Genomic DNA, 19,210 nt, shown 5'->3' with positions numbered 1-19,210 from the left:
AATTTCCTTTGGCCCTTTTTTTTTTTTTTTTTTAACTCTAATGTGACATCCTTCAGCTTCATTAGAGTTGTAGTCTGAGGTAGAACTTCATTAGGATACCCCTTCTCCTGTTGGGTCTGTATGCTTCTGTTCCAGCAGTTTGATCCAAAGATGCTAGTTGTGTGTCTGTGTGTGTATATATATGTATGCTGTTTGCCAAAAGGTAAGTAGTCCTACAGTACTGGTTACTGAGAACTCCCTGCCTTAGGGAGTTGTAGGCCTCCTTTCATCATTATTGAACTGTGACTTTTTGGTCTGTGGCTGTGGGCTTGGTGGTGCTACATTTATCTCAGTGGTAGAAGTTAAATAGCTTTTCTGTGTCAGCTGCATTTTCATATAAGCAATATATTTTATGCTAAATTCCTAGATCCTCCAAATCTTCCTCACACTCACCTGTTTTTTAATTTGGATGAAGAAGAAAGTGGTGTTCTGAGGATTTTCACACCTCCTGCAAGTTAATTTTGCCCTCCTGTTTGGAACAGCCTAGCATCGCTTATCAGGCATTGGGGTTACCAGCATCAGGCCACACTGCTGTAAGCTGAGGCATTCTGGTTTCTCCCAGAAGCAAACCCAGGCTTATTTTGAGAGGTACTTAGCCTGAGAAGGGAGAGAATTTCCTAGAACTTTAATCATACCCCTTATGTTTTCACCCAAACTAATGTGCTTTAGAGCTGTGCTAATTGACCTGGTGTTCTGGTTTTAGATTTGTAGTAGTAACCCTCAGAGCTAATTTACACAACGTGCTTTGAACTGAACTTGGTAATGCAAATATAATGTCCTATTAGCAAACTATGAATGGTTCCTACTGGGATTTGTACAATGATTCTGAGCTCATTATTACTGTCATTCAATACTGTGGATGAGTAGAGGAAAAATAATTAAACAAAACAGTACTTTAAATCCCAAAAGGAGTGTAAAATCAACAAAGTTGAAAACCCAGAAGCCTTAACTTGTGTTTAATGTATACACTCTGTTGAAAGGGTGGGGGAAGTATGAGTATATGTTAAACACTCAGCATAGCTGCCCAACCTAATTGGATGGGAAAATTGATACCCAGTGAATCATGTATTTCCCCCAAATGATTCCATGTTTCTCTGAATTTAAGAACGATAATGTTACATGGGAAATGATTTAAGAAGTATTTTCTTCTAATCCTCCTTTAAATATAAGTCATCGACCAAAAGTGTTGCTTAGGAATTTAGCTGTGTGACTCCTACTGATATGACTGGAAGTTTCACGGATAAAATGCACAAACCACTTTGAAAAAGCCTCTTGCAATCCAGCACTGTGGAAGCATTGCTGTATGAGCATTTCTCGCTTCCACAGCTTGATCTGGTGTGAGCAGCAAAATCTATGGGAGGCCTTAAAGTTCAGAAAACCACTGAATGTTCTTCAGCATTGCATAAACATACAGGCTGGTGCAAGTCCAGTTCTCTTAGACTGTGGGCATTTTGGCCCAACCTTTAGAATTCAACTGGGGAAAAAACCCACCAAAACTCAAAGGTAAGCAAATCACTCTTGGCTCTACTCAGACTTAAACAGAGTGCCTTGGAAATGGGGCTGTAATGTGCTGATCAGCTGCAGATCAGCTCAGACCAAGTATCCCCTTGGGCTCAGTTCTTTCAGCAGCACTTTCTAACCTGCTCTTCATTATGACTTTTTTTTTTTTTTTTCTCCTGTTTGGCCTGATCCACTTCTCTTTCTGGCACTGCTCCTGTCTGTTCCTGGGCACACTGTCTCTCTTATACTGTTAACTGCCCAGTACTTAGATTGCGTAGCTGAGCAGGAAACCCAAGTCATCCTCTCTCTGTTCAGGCTGTGGGAGTAGTGGAAAATTAAATTCCCTAGCCATCACAGCTCCAATTTGGTGTGGTCCAGCCTGGTGGCTTGCAGACAATTCCATCTACCTGGCTAGCTTTTCCATGAAGGAGTGATGAGAAACAGGTGGATGTTGTCTGAAAAGCTGATTACTTTCTCCTGGGAGGGGCTAGAAGAAGTAAGAGTTACTGTTGCTCTTATATGTGAAAAGAAAAGGTTGGGAGAGGAGGGATAAAATCCTAATTTTGTACATTTTGGAGCAGCCTCACAATACCACTGGTGCTGTTGCTATTGGTTTTGGGATGTCCTGAAGATTTGGATGTTGACTTTTACTGGAGTTGAACTCACGTCTTTAAAACTTAAGAAATTGAAACTTTCCAGGTGCCTCTTGAAAAATAATTTCGGTCATGAAGATTAGATCAATTAAGCATGTGAATTCATACCTAAAGAACACTTCGTTTTAGAATATGTTAAATTAAGCTACTATACAAAGAGTCTACAGCAGCCGTTGGGAAGCTATTTCAACATCACCAGAATAACCAGTAGAGTGTCCACAACCTACCGACTTGGGAGTACTTATTAGATTGCGCTGAAAGTTTTCTTTTCTGGCAGGAACTGAAGCACTGCAAGTTTGGTATGGAGAGCAAAACCAGAAGTAAAAATCCCTGTGGTAATGAATGATTTCCAACTAAAATGGAAGAGCTAAGACAACAAGAACCGAAAAAGAGGAATTTGAAAGACAGTGAAGTGAAAAGAAAAAAGAATGAAGGAGAAAATGAGACGAACAGTGTAGACTTGTGAGTCAGACAGCTAGGTTCGTATGGCAGACAAAATGTACAAAAAAGGAAATCACAGTCAACAGTCAACAAAAAGTGTCAGGTCCACCAGAAATAGTTATTTTGGGGGGTAAGAGCCACTGCATTCAAGCGTTGTGCTGCTATGAAGAATGAAACCACTCATCCTACTTACAGTACAGCAATGCTGATGAAACTTCTACGAAGGGCAAGGTCTTTAACTCCCTTCTTTTATGGACATTACTCAAACAGAGGTCTTAGTGTTTAGTTCAAGTAAAAGATTTTTCTATTAATGCTGAAACTGCTTCAATCTCAAAGGAGAATTTGAACTAGTAATAAAGCTGCTTTTTTTCATTATCTCTGTAATCCAAGTATGAAGTAAGAAATAAGTCAGTCTTTCCCCCCTCCCAAAAACAAACAAACAAACAAACAAAACCAAAAAACCCCACCAGGTTAGACAGAGCTCAAATATTTTACAGTTTATCCAGATAAGGGGAAGATGCAGACTTATGTCTGGCTCTGATGAGAGAGGAGGATGTCAAAGAAAAAACGTTACGACATATAGAGCAGCATAGATGGAAATTACATGATAGTCTGCAATCTAGTAGGTTTTCTCTTCCGTTGGAATGTCATTGGAATCCCTTGTTTATTGTGCAGTCAGAAGTGGTATGTGCAACTTGTTATAAAATGTACTTTATGATTTTATGGGGAATCTTATGCCTTCATTGGAACCACCTTAGCTTAGAGATATTAAATCTGTTGCTTTCAAGAGCTCTAGTATAATAGAGTTTTGCACTAGAAAGTTAATAAGAAAGGTAACACAGATTTTATAGTGTAAGCAGTATTTTCTAAGTCAGCCAATTAAATTAATGATCCTGTCTTGAAAGTAGTTCGTAAAAGGTCACACTCAACAGTGTGCACTCGTGTCTGTGACTCTACTCTTTTGGGTGCTCAGTGTTAGTGTGGGCACTTAGTGCACATACATTCTTGCAGCTCCATCTGTTTTGCTCAGCTGCTGTAATTTTCCAAGTTACATTTTGTGTATCTGCTCCAGCTTTGCATGCTATTAGTAGAGAGGTCTTTGAGGTGTTGCTGCATGTTCATGGTCGAAAGCATCATGTTTACAGTGATATGTCAAGTATAGCCAAATGTTGCCGATGAGTTTAATGAAACTCATAAGCAGTTGTGAGCAGGTTGCATAATACCAGGAGAAGGCAGCAGCAGGGCAAAGATTATTAGGGATTAAGGGAAGTAATATATTAAGGCTGTCTGTTTTATTCCTTGTGCCTGGAATGACTACAGAAAAGGCTCTGCTCAGCTTCACATTTTTTCGCATTTAGAAGCCCTGTAATTGCATTGAAGAAAAGTTGCCTGGTATAGCCATCAGCGGACAAGTAGTTTACAAAGGGCTTCTAAAAACTGCAGTGTATTGGTCTATGTGGGACACTTTGCTTCTTTGTATCGCTGTGCATTGTCAGCTATTTTTCAAAACAGAAATTGATGCCACTTTGTAGTTTGAAGACCTGTTCTAGATTCTTGGAGAGAACAGCAGTGCAAAAACGCAAGTTAGTGCTATTTGCCATTATAATTTTTAAATACTGGTACAGGAGCTTGATGCTTTATTTGATGTCATTTCGCGTTTGCTAAAGAATAGCTTGCAATGCTGAATATTCCTCTTGTCGCTAGTGCAGTATGTATTACTTCAGTATATACGTTTAAGCTCTGCTTTGCTGTCTTTAAAATAATCTGAAAGACTGATGTCTTAGCAGCCATTTGTTCTACTGGAGTGAAGATAAGTGTTTGTCATTTTCCTTTGTCAGTGGTAACATTGGCCTTGTTTAACGCTTTTTTCCCTCTTTTCTTTTGCTTTTCAAAGCTCTTACGCTTGTACTCAGCTCTCCTTTTCATCTCTTTTAGTAACCAGATTCTATGGCAGCATTTGGGAGCAAATTCTGCCCCCGCCCTTTTTTTTTTTTTTTTACTTTTTTTGGTTGAGGTTTTTTTTTTTCTTTCTTCCTGTGTTGCACTGCTGTGTTATTGTTCCATAAAGAAGGTTTTTGAGCACAAGCATCTTCTGCATTAAATAATTGTATTTGTTGAAGTACAAAATGTATTTCATCCTCTGGCTTTTTGTCTGTAGGTGCCTGGGTTCCTCCTCATTTGTATAGCATGACTAGCCAGGATGTTGAGGTGGAGAAAAGGTAATTAGCACTATTAACAGCAGCATGAAATTTTGCAGAGTCCATTTGGAGAAAAATATCTGGAGGAGTGTGAGTGATTCAGAGGAATCTTTGGCAGTCTTTCCTTTGTGACCTTAAATTAAAGAGCCAAAGTGGGTTACTCATTTAATATCAATTTTTGGTTGTAAAGGACTAAAATATTAGGTGTAAGCATGTCTACTTGAAACTTCATTGTAACAGCCACTGTGGGAGAACTTAAACCAGCTACTGTACGTTTTAGAAGTCTTGGTGTTGCTGACCAGCTGTGACTATATCTGATGGTCAGTGGATCATCCCTGTTAGCCACAGGGTATCCCGTTAAAAGCTGAATCACGGTTTCTTTTGTTGCACAGTTTGTCTCCTCAGCCAAAAGAAGTTTGAACTGTTCCTCCTTTTCATAACATAGGCATTAGGTATTGTCATGGAGCTTAGCTCCTGCATAAAGCCTGATTGTTCTCTGTTTGTCTTGGAAAGCTATGTAAAGGGCTCATTCTGGTTTTGGCTTTGTGGGTTGTTGGGGTTTTTTTGGTTGTTTTTTTTGGTGTGGTTTTTTGGTTTTTTTTTTTTTTTTGTTTTTTTTTTTAAATCTAACAGTGTTAAAATAAATCTTACTTTCAGGAAAATCTTGTGGCAATTTGAGTAAAAGGTTTGAACTCTCTTGGTGCCTATGCACATGTTGAGTTTCATTGCCTTTTCAGCTTGTGTAATGGCTTCCAGATGATCTCTTGTGATTGCTGACAATCCCACAGGGGGCAAGGTGGACACATGGCTTTCCTTGATGTTTAGGCTTTGCTTTGCAAGGAGAAATGAGTAAAGATAAAATAGTTTTTTTTGGGGGGGGTCTGAACAGATGGTCAGCAGAGGATTGAAGTAGTAAGTAGCGAACAGGCAGAGAGGAAAGCCAGGTAAGGGAGAATGTGAAGAAAATGTAAGCAGATTGCTTGCTCTCCCTCAGCCTTCTGCTTCATTTCTCCCTAGTTCCTCAGTGAAGAATGGAAGGGAAATAAGAATGGAAAGGGAAAGGAAAATTTCCTCATGTTTTTTTGGAAAGGATATGATAATTTCAATCCTAAGGTGCATTGATAAACTGTTGTGTAATGTCCTATGTAAACACTAACCTGGGTGACTGCAGAGAAGCTAGCAAAACAGGAAGATCCTATCCATGGAATGGGATGGGAGAGTAAAACTCAACCCTTGCCTTGCCTGTAGGAGAATTTAAGAGGCTCTGCCCGTAAGGATTTCTCAGTGCAGATCTCCAGCATCCTTCCAGAAAGTGGTGCTGTGCAGTCACTCTGGAGCTAAGAATTGTGCATGGTTCTGCATCTTTCTAAATAGAGTAAAACTTGTCTGTCATGAAGAACACCTTTCAGGGGAAGTTGGCTTATTTATGTCAGCAGTTTAAAGCAGAGATATAGTTTGGGTTTGAGGTCAGATTTCCTTGCAGTAAAATGGAGAATGTTGCCATCTGGTACCAGGTGTATGAAGTAGCAGGAGTGGTTTTCTCTAGGTCTGCAACCAATTTAAGGCTTCATTTGGTGCATCCTAAACATCTGCAGCTTTTGAATAATTTATGGAAAAGTAACAAAACCTGTGATAGGAGTCTCTGCACCTGGCTTGTGCCACCTCAGAGGTGGTATGTGCAAGAGAGACGTTTAAGATAGAATGCCTGGAGGCTGCTCCCAGACCCATGGCTGGACAGGTGGGTGGTTTTGCACTAATTACTTGATAACCCTCACTAAGCTTTATATAGTCTCCATAAGTATCAAGGCAGGTCTATTGTCATGTAACTTCAGTGCTCTGGTCTCTGCTGGGCCAACATTTCACCTACCACCCCTTTAATTTAGAAGCAGTGTGCTTGCTTTGGTGCTGCGGAATAAAACAATTTGTAACATTTCAGGTTATTTTTTTAAGGTAGATTATTTACTGTGAAAGTATTTAGAAAGTAATTTGCCTCCTTCCCCTCCTGTCTCCCATATGTAGCACAGGAGGAGCCACTGTGTGTCAGGCTCGCCAGGTTTTGCAGAAATGTGAAAGCAGCCTTAGAAACCCTGTGAAAGTATGGTAATTCTTTTCAATTTAGGCAATTTACTCATCACAGAACTTGAAGGGTTACCTGTCTCTTTGGATAAAAAGTAGCACATACAATGAAGAAGCTTCAGGAGGTAAATTCCTGGAATGTCTGTTTCTCAAATGTGCTTTTTAATTCAGGGTGGTTCCCCCTCCCCACTCTTCTGCTCTGCAAACCTTTTATGCCATGCTCAGAGGCAGAATTGTAAGTTGTTACAGGCAGAGCTGCTGTTGCCTCCTGTCATTTCTCTTTATCAGATCTAGCTTTCTAGGTTTTTATTTCTTTGTCAAACTTCTGTTCATGCTGAGATTTTCTGTAGCTTGTATCTGCCCTGACATCTACCTTGAGGGCAGGATGAGGCTTCTCTTTAAAATCAATATTTCTATATACTATATAAGTTTAGCTATAATTTTTTACAAAGGCAGGGTATCACTTGACTCATTGCAGGCTCAAATTCACTTTTGCAGCAAGGCCTAAAAATTAAGCCAGCTGTAAATATGCAAAGAGCCTTGTAGGCAGAGACATAAGTGGAGCATGTTCTTCACTATGTGCTTTGTGCATGTTCTGTTATGTGTAAAACACTGCTATCCCTCTAGATGAGCTGATTCTTGGCCTCTCTGGGGTCTCCTGAAGGAGAGGAAGCTGATTGTCTTGGGTATACCATCGCCCACCCACTCCCAGCATGTCTAGAGGTTAGACTGTGTGCTTCCTCCTGTTCAGGATGTACCCATGTGCTTGACAGAAAGTTAACAGTAGACCTTCTGTGTTGACAGCCCCAAAGGGAACTTCCTGAGGAAGATGAATTGTTCACTCTCTAGTTTTCCGCTTTTCCTGTTTCAGTGCATTGTAAGAGGGAAAATGTTATGCTGTAATGTGCTCTGCCAATTTTGTATTTCTTCATTACTCTTTATATATTTTTATTTCATGTATTTTTATTACTTCCCTCAGCAAAGGTGGAGGGTATGTGGGAGTACACTCTGAGATTTTAAATATTAGAGTGAGCAAAGTGTTTGAAGACGATGCTAGAGCTAGAACCTTTAATAGTTTGTTTCTGTATATCAGAAGAGTTGCCCTATGGTATCAGAGCAGTTGACAACAAGTGCTGGAGAGGCAACTGAAGCTGATGGCAGAAATATTCATATCTTCAAGAGGCAGCATACTGCTTCTCTCTCTGAAAGCAGTGGAGTGGCATTTAACTATATACCCATGAAAGCCCTCTGTCCTCTTGGAATGGGATTATGGTGAGGTCAACATTACCAAATCACCCAGCAGTTGCTGCAGACTCTCTTCAATCCAAAGGGACTGAGGCTGTTTAGCAGCCCTACATAGTACAGCCCTGCTGCATTCATACAACTCAGTCCCTGCAGAACCGCTGTGTTAAAGCTACCCATTGGTGGCATGTCACTGCAAAGCACTGCTTTACATTTGTGTGACAGGACAGTATCCGATTCTCCAAGCCAACTGTTTTTAGGAGGAAGAAAGCTTGTGGTTGTGTTATGAAATCATCTCCAATTAGGCAGATAGTATCTTCAACTCCATCAGGTAAGTTTGGGTTGTCTTTAAATGTGTGGCTTTCATGTCACAGATGTTCAGTACTAATTTTAGTCTTTCCACTTTACTTTTATGTAGTGTTCCTATTCACAGAATAGCCAATCTGTTGAGATGACTCCGAAGTTTTGGCCCCTTCCTTTCTGGTGACAGTAATTTCCTGAGGCAGTTTTTTGTGCTCCTCTGCAATGATATTTAGAAGATTATCACATTCCTTATAACAAACCATAATGCTGGAAGAGACGGGCGGTAACTACATATCTCAGTATTTACTTCATTACTAGAAAGCAGTCAATGGACCTGCATAGAATATGGTGGCTTGACTTAACCCGGAATGTGAGCTCTAATTTTTTGAGTATTTGCATGTCCATATATTTCCTTTTCTTTAATCCTGGCCTTTTTTGTTCTTTTTAATCAAGTTCCCTGGAAATAATGGACTGGAGAGAGGCTGTTATTCTTGATGCAGAGCTCGTTCTTTGGGTTTTTCTTCTTTCTGTCTGCAAGATACAAAATGCCTTACTATCCTGTAATCTAAACTCTTGTTATTGGGGCTTGGTAAATCAGTTTGACATCTAGGTGAGTATCTGAGATGTCATCGCTGAAAGTTTGACTGTCTTTTCAAGTCAACCTTTAAATATATTGAAGCCATTCTGTAGTTTTTCAGACTCCAACTTCACACATTAATGCAGCACATCTTCCGTGACAGAAAACATCAGATATTTTCAACTAATCATGTTCTGGTTTTGCTTTTTTCTTAGTGTTAATAATAATTTCTGCATTTAAAAATTGTATAGTGACAGGACAAGCAACCTGTCAACCTTGTTCACTCCTAATTCTGCATTCAAGAGTTTATCACAGGTGGATCAATGCATATCTATCAGTTACTTCTATTTTTACATTATCGTTAAGAGCGAAATCTCATCTTAGATCATTAAATCATACAAAAATCTAACCTAAGCCAGTGGGAGTTTTGCTTTACCTGACTAATAAAGTATTTGAGAAGGAATGTAATGCTTGTGGATTGGAGAGGCTAATTGTGTAGGCTTCAGGTTTGTTCTGTGGGCAGGTGATGTCTGGCAGTGTTTTTCATGCTCGGTCTGGATCTGCTAGCAGCCACTGTGGCTGTTCCAACCTTTGATTTTGTGTAAAAATATGTGTCACTGTTCACAGAACCATAGAATGGCTCACCCCCACTCTTCACCCACAAACCAAACAAACCCCCCCTCCCCCCCAAAAAAACCAACCAACTAAAAAAAAAAAAAAATGCCTTTTAGATTCAAAACCAAGAAGTTTGGATTTGCATCTCTGGGACTCATGGTGTTCGTTGCTCATCTGGCAGAGAACTACAGACTTTTGGGCTAGCACTTTGATATTGGCTACCAGTTTTTTGAGGCCCCTTACTCTTCTGAGGTGCCAAGCTTTTACATCCCTACACCTAGAGCTTCCATATGGATACTGGGTTCAAGGTGTCTCCAGTCAGATACTCAAGTTTCACAAAGTTTTTGAAAACATTGATCATAGAATCCAAAGCATATGTCATGGTCCTTAGGTCTTTGTAAGCTCAATTTGGGAGGACCAAGATTGGAGAATATAAATGATGATATACTTCCATGTGCAGGCTCAAATGGTAATAGAAGTATCATTACCCCAGTGGGGCTGCTTTTAGATGAGAAACATCACATGATGTTACTTTAGAATAACACTGTATAGGTTAATTGTTGGAAGATGTTTACCCAGCTTTTAAAATGGCAGATTTATGCTCTGTAACAACCAAATGGACACCCCAGGAGCTCACCATTGCCCCTCAGCTCCATCTGGCCAGAAGTCTTTCCAAGATTGGACTTTTCCTGCTGCTGTAAGGAGGAAGAAAAATATATGCTAAAATAAGAGAAAGAAGTGCTGAATCCCTTTTTTTCAATTAAGGCTTCACAAAAAAGTCTTTTTAATCTTAGTAAATGCCCTGGTGTCTGATTTTCTGTATTTATACTTATTTTAATACCACGTCTTAAGGCCAATAAGAGCTAAGCATGTAAATCCTCAGAGAACTGATGAAAAAACCAATCCCCTTCACTTTAATGTAAAAATAAACCATTTGGCATGTTTATGCAGAAAAGAATCTCATAAATTATTATTGCCCTTTTTTTCCTCTGTCATCTAGTACTTTCTTAGCTAGATTGAAGGCATGCACAGCTTTCTGCTTGCATTTTTTTTCTTTGAAGTGATGGTGATTAGATTCATTAATTCAGAACAAAAAATCTGCTAATTTGTTACTTGTCTTCTGTTTCAAATGGATGATCTAAAAGGCTGGAAGTATTTCTTTATTTGGTGCAGTGCTACTTGCGGTTTGTTGTGAGGGAAATAACCTCTGTAAGATTTTTAAGCAGTGTTTTCCTTCAACGAAATCTCCAGGTCACAGCTCATCCAATTACATGCAGAAGAAGGCAAGGAGATGGAGATAGTCTGGGGAGCTTTCTTTTTCAGCAGCAAAGTTTGCATTTCTTTTAATGTAGTTAAAACATTTGACAGGAGAGAGTAGGGTTTAGTGACGTGAGGTGATTTCCAAATGAGTGTTAGCTTTTTACTGACCTACTTTTGACTAGTGGTGTATTCTTGTCCATTACTTTTTGTCATTGAATAATGCTGATATATTAAGCTGTGTGCTTCAAGGGCATTGTAAAATTGCATGTAGGGGCACGACTGAACTGTGAAAGTGCGAATTACTCTATCAGATCATACCCAATTAAAAAGTGACAAGCACAGCAGGAGAAATTGAAAGCAAGGTTTATCTTTCATGTAACATAAGAAGTCACTATATCGGTTAGAAACAAAGTGAGTGTGAAACAGATTCTCCACCTCTTCTCATTCCTCTTAAAAAATTAATAATATCTGCTGACTTTATTATCCAAAAGAATAAGCTCCTGAGTTGAAACAGCTCATGTTGAAGGATATTACGACAATAGCAAGTGAAGGGGAAGTACAGCAGCCATACACCTTTAAGCTATCTGCTATCAAAGCATGCACTGGCCCTCAGGTCAGCACATTGGGGACTGACGGATAGGGAGTTTGGAAAAAGTGGTGGTATTTTATATAAAGCTGTAGCGTGTCATTAAAGGAAAGCTTGCAGTCTTGCAGGCTTTCCACAGTTCCGCAGGAAGCATAGGAATAAAAGCATGGTAAAGAAACAGAGAACTTCTGCTAAGTCCTTTAGTCATTAGAGGACTGCTGCAAGCTGAGGAAACTTTTTTAGTTTCCAGTGCCATTATCCTTATATAACCTTTTGCATAACATTCATCAGCAGTCTTCTCATGGTGAGATGGGTCTGTGAATATACAAATGAATGCAGGTGTCTGTGTAAAATACAGTCTTCCAGAATCCTGCTGGCTCAAGATGTGTTGCAGAACCTACTCTGACAGTGAACCTGGATTAAGGATGTTACAAAATCGTGGTGCTTTCCAGAGTACTAGGATTGTGGTGTTTTATTTTGATTGGTTGGTTGGGTTTGTCATTGCTTGTAGGGTTTTGGGGGTGTTGCTATTCTGATAAAGTCTCTTGTAAATTAAATACCCTCCCCCCCAAAGTAAATCACCTTTGCAAAATGTGTCCTATATATGCTATTAGGATGCAGACTCCTGAAGTGATGTGTAACTGCTGTGTGACCAGGTGAATAACACTGTCTGCAGACAGCTGATGTTAGGTTGACCCTGATGCTCACTGCTAATGGTAATACCCATGTGGTTTCATTTAGTGAAATCCTCCGTGGGTATGTGTGTGTGAACAGAACTTTAGCACAGCTGATTTGATTAATGCTGAGTTTTCAGATTAAGGTTTTAGTGTGTGACATTATATTTTGTGATGGGGAAAAAAAAAAGAGGGAAGAGAGGGGAGCGAGAAATATGAAGTACCTGATATGTGTAAAATGTGCTTGGAGGCATTACTGTATTATAGGGAAGATAGGGGGAGACGGATGGTTACATTGACAGGGTACCTCATCCATGCAGCAAGCTTTGCCCATCAAAACAGTGATGCTCTGTAGAATGCATTTTTATGTAAAATGTATATTTAACTGATGTACAATGAGTTAAGAGTTTAAAAGTGACCAACTGGTTTATAACCTTACTAGACTAGGAGTTGGCAAGCAGCTGTTAGGGAGGGGAAAAAAAAGTTATCATAATGTGAAAATGGTTATTCTCTAAAAGCCTCCTGTTTCCTGGAGGGGATTTACCTTTTCCCCCACTCATACCCATGATGGAGGACCAAGTGTCATCCAGAGGAATGGCTTTATTATTGTGTGTTATGATGAGTGATTTATTGGAGTTTCTTCTGAGAGAAGAAGTGAGAGAAGACTCATGAAGGCAGTATCTAGGTACCCAGTTTAAAAACAAACAAACCAACCCAAAATGCCAAAACACAAAACCCATCACAAATCTTAAAACAATCTTTAGTGGTAACTCTTTCCATTCTATACTGTTTTTGTTCTATCAAAACAAGTTTGATATAAGGTTCATAACATTTGAAAGGACTCTTGTGCGTGGACTGACAAATTAGTTAAGCTTCCTTGCTTCTCCTGATGGTAAAGGGGAGGATCTAGGTGTGTGGGATTTACAAGATATATTAATGCAATACAGATACAATAGACTGTCAAGAAAAAAAGGGAGAAGACACCCACACTGCAATTTGAATGTGGAAAAGATTAATGGAATTATAATTTCTAACTGGTATATATAAAACCTGTGGATAAGAAATGAGTTGGTTAAAAACCGTACAGTTATACCATTACCTAACTTTAACTTTTATTTTGCAGTCACCAGTGTAAAAGAAAATGCTGAAAAGTATATGGAGATACTGGAGGATAAACTGCATAGGTAAGGATGATATTATGGAAACCTTTGTAAGCTTAAAAATGCTGGTTAATGCAGCATTGATATGCATAAAAGTGTTAAAGAATGTTTTGGAACTTGTGTTAGTATAATACAAAAAATGGTTCAAAGCTGGAAACCCTGTGTTATTGTTAAGATCTCTGTTTGTGGCTGTGCTCAGCAGCTTTGCCACAAGCCTGCCAGTGGATATAGGTAAAAGAAAAATCACTGTGTTCTCAAGTGCATAGGACTGCTCTGAAGCTGTGGTCGAATGGCTGGAGAAAAGGGAGCATGCGTATGGTTGGTGTGCATTGCTCCAGCTCTGCCTGCAGGTGCTGTAATTGGTGGTGTGAGGTCTTGAACATCCAGAAGCCCTGAAGTATTTGGGATGTGACAGCTGGTTGAAAAATCACTCATCTGTTCCTATGCAAAACCCAGCTCTGAGCAGAGCCAAGGAATCCCATACTAGAATTCTGGGCATCTTTAACAAGTAATGAGTCTTTATATAACAGTTTTGAAAGCATGCCATTTTGGGTGATTGTGGAAAACAAATAGAAACCGAGACAACAATGGAGATATTTTAAGAACTGAATCCTAATGAAAAATTTGCTTATTTTTATGCCTTTTCTTTTTTTGCCTGCTGACTTTTTTTTCCTTTTTTTTTCTTTTTCTTTCTTTTTTTTTTTTTTTCCCCTCAAATGCTAGCATTTGCATTTTTTTTTCTCTTACTGTGTGAAAGGGACTCTAGATCACCCCTTACATTTTAGGCTGCTCCTTGAAATAGGCTTAGCAAATGTTGCAGTGCTGTTATAATGACTATTTTACAGTAGTGGACTTTGCCTTGTTGACCTCATTATTTTTGGTTGTATATTTATAAAAAGAGGGTTCTAGATATTTAGATTTGCTCACTCGGTACTTTTGAATATGGAAGTATTTATTTTGCATAACTCTTAAATTCAAAAGCAATTTAGTGCTAAGTGAAAAATGATGGAAACAGACCTCAAGATCAAGTTGTGTGACTGTGTGCTGCCTAACCGCCTCTTAATATCATTTTACTTCATGACATAGTTTAGTGGTGAGCTTGGCAGTCCTGGGGTAATGGTTGGACTTCATGATCTTAGAGATCTTTTCCAACCTAGCTGATTCTATGGTTCTATATACTCCAGTCCATAAGCGTAAGACAAGTCTTAAGAACTTTCTGAGGGTTGTTGTTTTGAAAACTATACTCTTTATTAAATATATTAAAATTAATGTTTAATATTAAAATATAATGCATAACAACATGTATTGATGCTTCTAGGCTGTATAGATTCAATTGACTTATCAAGCTTCCGGAAACAAGTATATTTCTCTTTAACTATTAAATACTTGGAGAATCTGTATGTTTCACCACCACCACCACCTTCCAAGGATTCATTAGATAGACTCTGCAGCTGTTATTTGTTTTAATTTATTTATGCCTTTTCGTGTAATTTTTGGGTTGTCTACCTGGACTTTTCTGCACCAGTATTTTGTATTACTACACATTTTTGTGTATCTTGATAGGGGTTAATGACCTTGCAGCATGCTTGTTTCCACTCTTCCTGCTATTTCTGGGAGAAATTTCCATGCTGAACTGCTGGTATTCATCCTGCTTCTGTGAGAAGTATCGTTTCAGGGGAAGGATTAAAAGTTAAACCCTCTTTCTGGCACTGCTTTATAATTTGGAAGCATATTATGATGAACAGTAGATGACCATTTCAAAGTTCCCTTAGAAGATGAAAGAGTTGTCAGATGTTGTAATATAATTTGTTGCTTTTGTATGCAAGGGTTGCTTTTCTGAATACCCCATAGACCTGGGCCTCAGTCTAGGTTCTCTATTGCAACCAGGCTTCAAAGGTTTGCTGTTGAGATAAGTGTTCTTCCAGCCTTTGCTGAGGACACAAATGCACGAAGTCAAAGTATATCACTGCAGCTGTACATGCAGTTTAACATGCAGTTCAGGGATTGCCATCAGCTTCTGTAACAGGCTGTTGTGGTGTTGCCAGGCTTATAAAATTTTTCATCCTTCTCTTAAGAATTAAAAATAAATAATAAAAAGCCCCAAACAGCACCCCCCCCAACAACAACGAAACCCCTTAAAACTCACCAAATAAACCCAAACCAAACTCCCAAACAACCCAATGCAGTGCTGGCCAAGCTCCCAGATGGTGAAGATTGAGTCCTGAAATAGTGTGACAGTTTTTCAATACATACAGATGCTATTATTCTAAAAATAGTTTATCCCAAGTAATTAAGGGAAGAGAATTTCTTTTAATACTGGTGGAAAGAGAAAATCTCTGGTATTTTTGACAAAAAGAAGTCTCTAAGATACTACATCATTAAAATCTCTTTGTATTTATGCTCATAGAGTTGTTATAGATACTTGTTTTTTAAAGGTTCTTTGGACTTTAAGTAATTAACTACACCTGCTATACAGCTTGAATAATTAAGTAAGCAAGAGCCCAAGAGGCTTCCTCCCCTCCAAGCACCTCCCCTTAGAGAAATAACCTGAGAAACTGTTTCTCGTTGTTTGGTCTTCATATAGGTGCCCAGATTACTCCTTTATGTATATCATAACCTAAAGAAAGACTCTCTATGGAAAGTTTAAAGAGTAAATTGTAAGTTCACGTTGTAGACAGAGGAAGAATTTGCATCTGGCTCATGAATGCACTTTTTTTGGTGCCTTTGAAACCAGTAGAGGATCAAATCTGTGCAGCATGAATTCAAATAAGCATGAATTCAAATAAGCTTCTAAAGTTTTTCCTCCAGCTGAAACATATAATTTTGCTAGGTAATGTTCTAAGTAGAAACCTAGATTCAGAACCCTTCAGTTTGAGATATACCTTCAAAATAAGATTGAACTCTTAGAAATGTAATTTTTGACTACTTTTATAACACACGAGAATTAACGAAAACTCAGACCAAAACAGCTTTAACGAAGATTAAGGTTAAAAAAGCATCAGTTTTGTCAATGAAAATGTTTTCCCCCTGTCCTGGGTTCAGCAGCAGCAGTCAGTTTTTCTCCTTCTTAGTAGCTGCTGCAGCACTGTGTTTTTGACTTTCGGCCTGGGAACGGAGCTGATAACACAGATGTTTAGACTGACCAAGGACTTTGTGAGTCTCATGCTCTGCCAGGGAGGAGGAGAAGCCGGGAGGAAGCAGGGACAGGACACCTGACCCAAACTAGCCAAAGAGGTATTCCATACCACAGCACGTCATGCCCAGGAGGTAGAACGGAGAGTGCCCGGAAGGGCTGGATCACGACGGGGTGGGGGCGAGGTACCGGTCGGTGAGCGGTTGTATTCTCTTCCCTTGTTATTTCCTTTATCATTATTATTATTGGTGGTAGCAGTAGTGGTTTGTGTTATACCTTAGTTATTAAACTGTTCTTATCTCAACCCGTGGGAGTTGCATTCTTTCGATTCTCCTCCCCGTCTCTCCAGAAGCGGAGGGAAGAAAGGTGGGGGGGGAAGTAGACTGTGTGGTTCTAATTTACAGCCGGGGCTTAAACCATGACACCCCCCCTCCTTCTCTTTTATTTTTTTAAGAAAACTTTGAATATATTCCTCTTGTGATATTTTTTGGTTTTTGCTTGGTTTTGGTTTTTTGGGAATAGAGGGTGGGGGTGGAACCTAGCTTATTCACTGGAGTGCCTTTTGGGGGGTCTTGTTTTCAGGTTTTATTTTTTAAACAAATGCAATACTTTTCCTGCAGCCTACGAAATATCTCTCTTCTCAAATAGCTTTATAGAATGTCAATCTGTTTGATTAGAAACAGTACTCTTTTAATAGCCTTGTGCCTACAGAAAAAAAAGAAAGGAAAATATGATCTGGAAAAAAAAAAAGGGGGAAAATATGCACTGACAAAAAAGGAAATATGTTCAGTCTCTAATAATTTCACTCCAGAGAAAGTTAACCCATTAAGTATACAAATCATTTGGCAGTGTTTTTTTCCTTTTGAAGTATAGTTTGTATTCTGAGCAGTGGATTGGCAACTGCTGAGAACGATATCCTCCCATCAAATAATAAGTACATTGAGTGCAGGCTGACTCTTTTCCAGTCACCGATATATATATCAAGCCGCTTCTGGGGCTTATACATTAAATCATTAGCTGCTCTTTTAAGAGTGTAAATACCATTGCTGTCACTTCCATAGTATCATAGAATAGTTAAGGCTGGAAAGGACCTTAAGATCATTTAGTTCCAACTCCCCTGCTGTGGGCAGGGACACCTCACACTAAACCATGTCACCCAAGGCTTTGTCCAACCTGGCCATGGTACACCTTACAAAAGTTTTATCTTTTGTTAGTAAAGAGGAAATGTGCAAAAGAGGTTAAAGTTAGCATAATAAAACTCTGTGTTCATCTGTCTGTATGAATTTCTGAAGTGCAAGAAGTTTTGCTTAGATAACTTCAGCTCATTACTTGAGATGAGGGATTTAAGAGGGATTGTACAGGATAAGTTTACTTATAGATGTCTGATCTAGCTCATTGAAAGTCATCTGATTATCTTCTTATGTGACCCTTGTTCTTCCACAGAAAGTATTTTGCGTCTCATTTCTTTCTCTCCAAGTGAAGGCTCTGCTAGGGTTTTATATAAGTACTGTGACTAAAGTGGGCTTCTAGTCCGTAGAAGAGCCATGAACATGATCAAAGGGCTGGAGCACGTCTGCTATGAAGACAGGCTGAGAGAGCTAGGCTTGTTCAGCCTGGAGAAGAGAAGGCTCCAGGGAGACCTTGGAGCAGCTTCCAGTGCCTAAAGGGGCCTGCATGAAATCCAGAGAATGAGTTTTACAAGGGCGTGTAGTGATAGGATAAGAGAGAATGGCTTTAAACTAAAAGAGTGTTTAGATTATTATCTAATTTAAATTAAATATTAGGAAAACTTCTTTCCTATGAGGGTGATGAGGCACTGGCACAGGTTCCCCAGAGAAGTTGTGGGTGCCCCATCCCTGGAAGTGTTCAAGGCCAGGTTGGATGGGACTTTGAGCAGCCTTGTCTAGTGAAAGGTGTCTCTGCCTGTGGCACGGTGATTGGAACCAGATGATCGGTAAGGTCCCTTCCAACCCAAACTATTCTATGATTCAGCAATCCAACTCTTTAAAGAACCACTAAATTCTGCCATAAGTGAGCTGAAGTCATGTAAATGGTTGAGAGTCATGAATTGAGCCCACAAAAGGCTGCTAGAAAGCTGTAAGAGCAGAAAATTTGGGTTGGGATTTTGTGCTTAAATATGCTATCTATCTCCTAACTCATTAGTTAAATGGAAGCGGCCAGATTTTGCAAAGTGTGTGGGGTACCAATAAACACCTTTGAAATGAATGGAGATGGAGAGAGAGTGCTAAGTTGTGTTTGGCTAGGTACTTAGATGTGAGAATACAAGTCTAGACTTGGGGTTTGTAAATATTCACTTGTTTTTGAAGATACCAAAAAAATCACCTGCATTTTAAATGGTTAAGAAACCTTTGATATGTATTTCTGCATGAAAATCCATCATCTCCTGGGTTATTTGCTAGCTCTTGCATATCTCAGTGAAGTCACATGATATGAGCAATTGTGTCTCTGTCACATTTTACATGTGCCCTGTATTTCATTAAATCTCTGTCCTAGCTTCAGTCTGTTTCCCTTCCATTGTAGAGGAGGTTGTGTGAGAATACGTGTGCATAGAAAGATTGATCTCTATGAGAACTCTTTTTGATAGCTGGAGAAATGAAAACAAATGTGTGGAACAAGGTAAAATTGAAAAAAATAAAAATTATCTTTCAGACCATTGCCCTTACAGAAGCCAGTAAATGTTCTCCAGTAAATACAGTTATCTTATAAAGTGCTGTGCAAAACCAGGAATTCAG

The 19,210-nt window shown here is 39.2% G+C and overlaps 1 protein-coding gene across 1 annotated transcript in view; it reads left to right on the top strand.

Annotated features, from left to right (window-relative positions):
- The window catches only part of DISC1 (DISC1 scaffold protein), a 175,371-nt gene that overhangs the window by 113,205 nt on the left and 42,956 nt on the right, over window positions 1-19,210 (top strand). Inside the window, exon 9 of the mRNA XM_080615550.1 lies at window positions 13,288-13,348. Within this exon, the coding sequence (XP_080471676.1) occupies window positions 13,288-13,348 (61 nt within the window). The remainder of the gene's footprint in view (window positions 1-13,287; window positions 13,349-19,210) is intronic.

This window comes from Psittacula echo, assembly GCF_963264785.1.
Source record: "Psittacula echo genome assembly, chromosome: 4".
In the NCBI taxonomy this organism is placed as follows: Eukaryota; Metazoa; Chordata; class Aves; order Psittaciformes; family Psittacidae; genus Psittacula; species Psittacula echo.
This window is presented reverse-complemented; position numbering and strand designations above follow the sequence as displayed.